At 51.5% G+C, this 3,857-nt stretch overlaps 1 protein-coding gene across 1 annotated transcript; it reads right to left on the minus strand.

Moving 5' to 3' along the window:
• Positions 1–388: 388 nt before the first annotated feature.
• Positions 389–3,586, minus strand: LOC105054973 (uncharacterized). Its single transcript, XM_010936642.4, has 2 exons — positions 2,504–3,586; positions 389–2,048 (listed from the first exon to the last, which is right to left on the minus strand). The coding sequence occupies exons 1-2, from the start codon at positions 3,079–3,081 to the stop codon at positions 578–580; spliced, it is 2,049 nt and encodes a 682-aa protein (XP_010934944.4). The 5' UTR covers positions 3,082–3,586; the 3' UTR covers positions 389–577.
• Positions 3,587–3,857: the final 271 nt, after the last annotated feature.

Genomic DNA, 3,857 nt, shown 5'->3' on the forward strand with positions numbered 1-3,857 from the left:
TTCAATCACTGACGTCACGCCCTCCCGACACCGCAAACCCACGCACGCTCCCCATCACGGCTCTCCATCTCTCTCCGATCATTCAAACTCCAACAACCATTAACTTAATTCAAAAACACTCGTCTCCGTCTAAGCCATGCAAGGCCGGAGAATATCCAGAGATTACCATATCGGTAACCGTGACAATCTTATAGCGTGGAAACTTTGAAAACTGAATAAATAAACATAAATGAAAGACTTGGATGACATGGTGCAAGCCTCTGTGCTTTTGCTTTTAGTTCTTACTGGTTCTTGCTCAGAGCTAAGGAGAGCATTATTCAGTCTTGTAAGCTATAAGGAAAATGGAAATGGATGAGAGAGAGGTGATGATCACAATTTGAAGAACAGATTTACCCCCTAGTGGGATATTAATGTACACTGATGATCTTATTCATTTACTAGTGCTGCTGATGATATGTCCTAAACTGGTTTCTAGTTCGAAAACAATATGAAAACATTGCAAGATTTGAGAAGAAAGGGAGAGTGGTCTATCAGTCAACATGGAAGAGGATTACCTATTGGAGGTAATTAACTAGCTCTAGGATTGGAGACTTTGGAAGAAGAGGTTGGAGTCATGTTGGTGGTGCTCCTCTTGGTGGGGTTGAACTTGGCTCTCCCCTTCTCCTTCTTCTCTTTCCTCTGCCTTCTCTCTACGTCCTCCCTCTTCGTCGTCGTCATCGTCGTCCTCTTCTTCTTCGCCGTTGTTCCCTACTTTGCGATGGAGCTCGTTATTGTCCTTGTCTGTGCCATTGAAGTCAAACTGCAGCGAGCTCATTTCAGGGAACTTGAAGCCTTGCTGATCGGTGGACACGATGATGGCGTCGAGGAGCTCGGAGTGATCCTTCCCTTGATCGGTGGCCGTGCCGGAAGTGGTGGCACTGGCCACATTGGCATTGGGGGAGGAGGAGGAAGCGGGTTGGGACTTGTTGAGGGACTTGGAGTAGAGCTGGTCCAATTGGTGGAAGTAAGGGCAGGTCTTGGAGTGCTGCGGCCGCTTCTTGCCACTTTCCTTTGTCTTCCTGAAGTATTTGTTGATGTTCTCCCACTTCTCCTTGCACCGCTTCGCGCTCCGGTGGTAGCCCATGGCGGCCATCGTCGAGCTCACCTCCTCCCAGAGTGGACCCTTCAGTCCGGGCTCCTGGAACCTCGACTCGAGCCCGCTTCGCACCCTGATCAGAGCGTGAACCTCCGCCTTGGGCCACCGGCTGATGTTGAAGAGGACCTTGTCGGTGTTGCTATCGCCATTGTTCGCGGCGTTCGAGGGCTCGATGGGGAGGTTCTCGGTGGTTTCGGCAGGTTCTTCAGGGAATTGGGCTTGGAATTGGGGCTTCTCCGGGAGGCGGAGGGTCTCGCCGGTGATCTTCTCGAGGAAGGAGATGATGGCGGCCTCACGGGAGGAGGCGAGGGCACGCTCCTGGGCCCGGGCGGCGGCCTCGCGGCTGGACTTGGCGGCCTCCTGGCGCCGCCAGGCCTCCTCCCGGACCGTCCTCTCCTGGTCCCTCCTCTCCATCACTTCCAGGAATTTCCGGTGGAGGCTCTCTTGGTGGTCCATCAGCTGCTTCACCAGGTTCTCGAAGAAGGCGGTGATCGAGCTCAGCTGCTTCTGCTGCCGCCGCTTCCTCTTCCTCCTCCCACTTCCCTTGGAGAATTTCTTCACGGGTACCTCCTCTCCGGCCGACGTCTCCGAGCCACCGACGAGGTGATCAGCTGCCAGTCCCGGAGGGTTGGTGGCGGCCGGCATGAGGGCGGTCTCGTCGCCGGTGAGAGCAGAGCCAGAGCCGGCTCGGTTGGGACCACCACCACCAGCACCTATAATGCTACCGCCGGGCTTGTAGATGGCCTCGAGCTCGCTGAAGAGCTTGTAGTTGTTGCCACCGATTATGTGGCCACCGGGGTCCGGCTCGGCTCCCTCTTTGCTCTTCTTGCAGTACTTGTTTGTTGGTGTCTCGGGCTCCTTCTCCTTGTACCTCTTGTTGTTCCTATTAACGTAATCTATATCCAAGGGCCTCCTGCAATGATAACAAGCCAAAGAAAAGAAAGATAAAGAAGAAGAGGAGGAGGAAAAAGCACCAGCAAGGATATATAATTCAAAAGTCGTGGACATCTTCTAAGTTGCTAAATTTTACAATTCAAAAAATCCCACATTTTGTTATGGAGAAAGACACAAAAAAGAAGATCGAGAAAAGAGCTTCTTCCCTTCTTTTAGCCTTTCTTTTGTAAGGTCTTCTCCGACCTAACTTTCCTTAGGAATCATCATCGTGTTTCCTGATTCAACTGTTTAATTCTATTTAAGCCTCACAGTCATGCATTAATACTGGCTAGGGCAGCTCTTTGGCTCAGTTAGAGAATGAGGAAATTATCTGAAACCAAGAATTTGAAGAACTAGATTTGGAAAAAGTCCGAAAACCAACTTGAGATCTTCTGAGATGGAGACTAGATGAGAGAAAATTGGGCGAGTAATTACCATGAGGGCTCCTTGATGGCTGATTCCTCCTCTCTCTGCCAGTGGTGGTGGAGCCGGCTCTCGGACCCATCGTCGCCCTGGAGGATGCTGTCCTCGTCGTTCAGTCCCTCCCGGCTGCCACCGCCGCTGCTCTCATTCACCGCCAGCTTGAAATTCATCGTGGTGGCAAGAAAACTCGGCCCGCCACCGCCGCCTCCGGTGGAGTTCTCGGGGCCGGACTCCTGATCCAAGCCTAGCTGGTGCTGGGGGATGAGCCTTCTTTGCTCTTGGGGCTGGGGATGGAACAGCTGGAACTGGTGGCTCTGCTGGAAGAGCTGCTGAGTGATTGGGATGGAATGGAAGTGGGAGAAGTGTGGAGGGAGCGGCGGCGGGGTCTGGGGCTGCTGTTGGTGGTGGTGGTGGGGGTGGTGGAGGGGGCGGTACCTGAGAGGCTGGGAGGTGGCGGCATGGATGTCGGCCGGGCCGGTCGGCACCGAGGGGTTCGGAGGGGTGGCGGAGGAGATGGAGAAGATGGAGCTGCCGCAATTCTCCATCATGAATTGCTGGATCTCCGATACGCTTCCATATCCTGACTGCATCTTCCGGATCTTATTTATTGCTTCTCTTCTTCTTCTTCTACTTCCAAATTTTGCTTTCTTTTTTTCGGTTTTTCACTACTATACTAAAATAATAGAGGTAAGAAGTCTCAGATCTGCAGTGCTATCGGCTCTATTTTCAAAAATCTGATACTGGAAAACAGGAGAAATAGGACTGCAGTGCTGCCCATATGTTGGTATTCTTGCTTGCTTTCTCTTGGAAGGTAGTAGCTAGTAGTGGCATGGCTCTTCCTCTTTCTTTTGGATTGGTGTTTCTCTCCTTCTCTCTGGTGGCTTGCTAGCTCTTTAATTTCTTGTGGCAAGGGCTGGCTGGCTTGCTTCACAAAGGCTAAGGAAACCTGAGTCGACCCACTGAAGGAGAGATCTCTCTCTTCCTTTTACTCTGAGTTTCTGTATCTCTCTCTACTGTTGGTGGGGGTGTTTATTTGTTGTTGTGTAAGGCGAAGGACGCTGGCTATGAGGCTGAGAGCTGAGCTCCATACTTTGCTTCCTCTCTCTCTGTCTCTCAGGTTAGAGGGTGGTAGATGGAAAGGTTAAAGGGAGGCAACAGAGTGTGACGTCAGCTCAGAGAAAGGGAATAGCATATAGTGTTGGGCACGTGCGTGGCACGTGTCAAAGGGCAGAAGCCTACGTCTCAAAAATGAGGTTTTAGAGCTAAACGTACGTACATCCTGTTCTATAATTACTTGCACCTCTTTCCCCCCTCTCTTCCTATCTCTGCTGTCGAAGAACAAAAATTTTAGCCCCTCTTTAAGAAA

This window comes from Elaeis guineensis, chromosome 12 (assembly GCF_000442705.2).
Source record: "Elaeis guineensis isolate ETL-2024a chromosome 12, EG11, whole genome shotgun sequence".
In the NCBI taxonomy this organism is placed as follows: Eukaryota; Viridiplantae; Streptophyta; class Magnoliopsida; order Arecales; family Arecaceae; genus Elaeis; species Elaeis guineensis.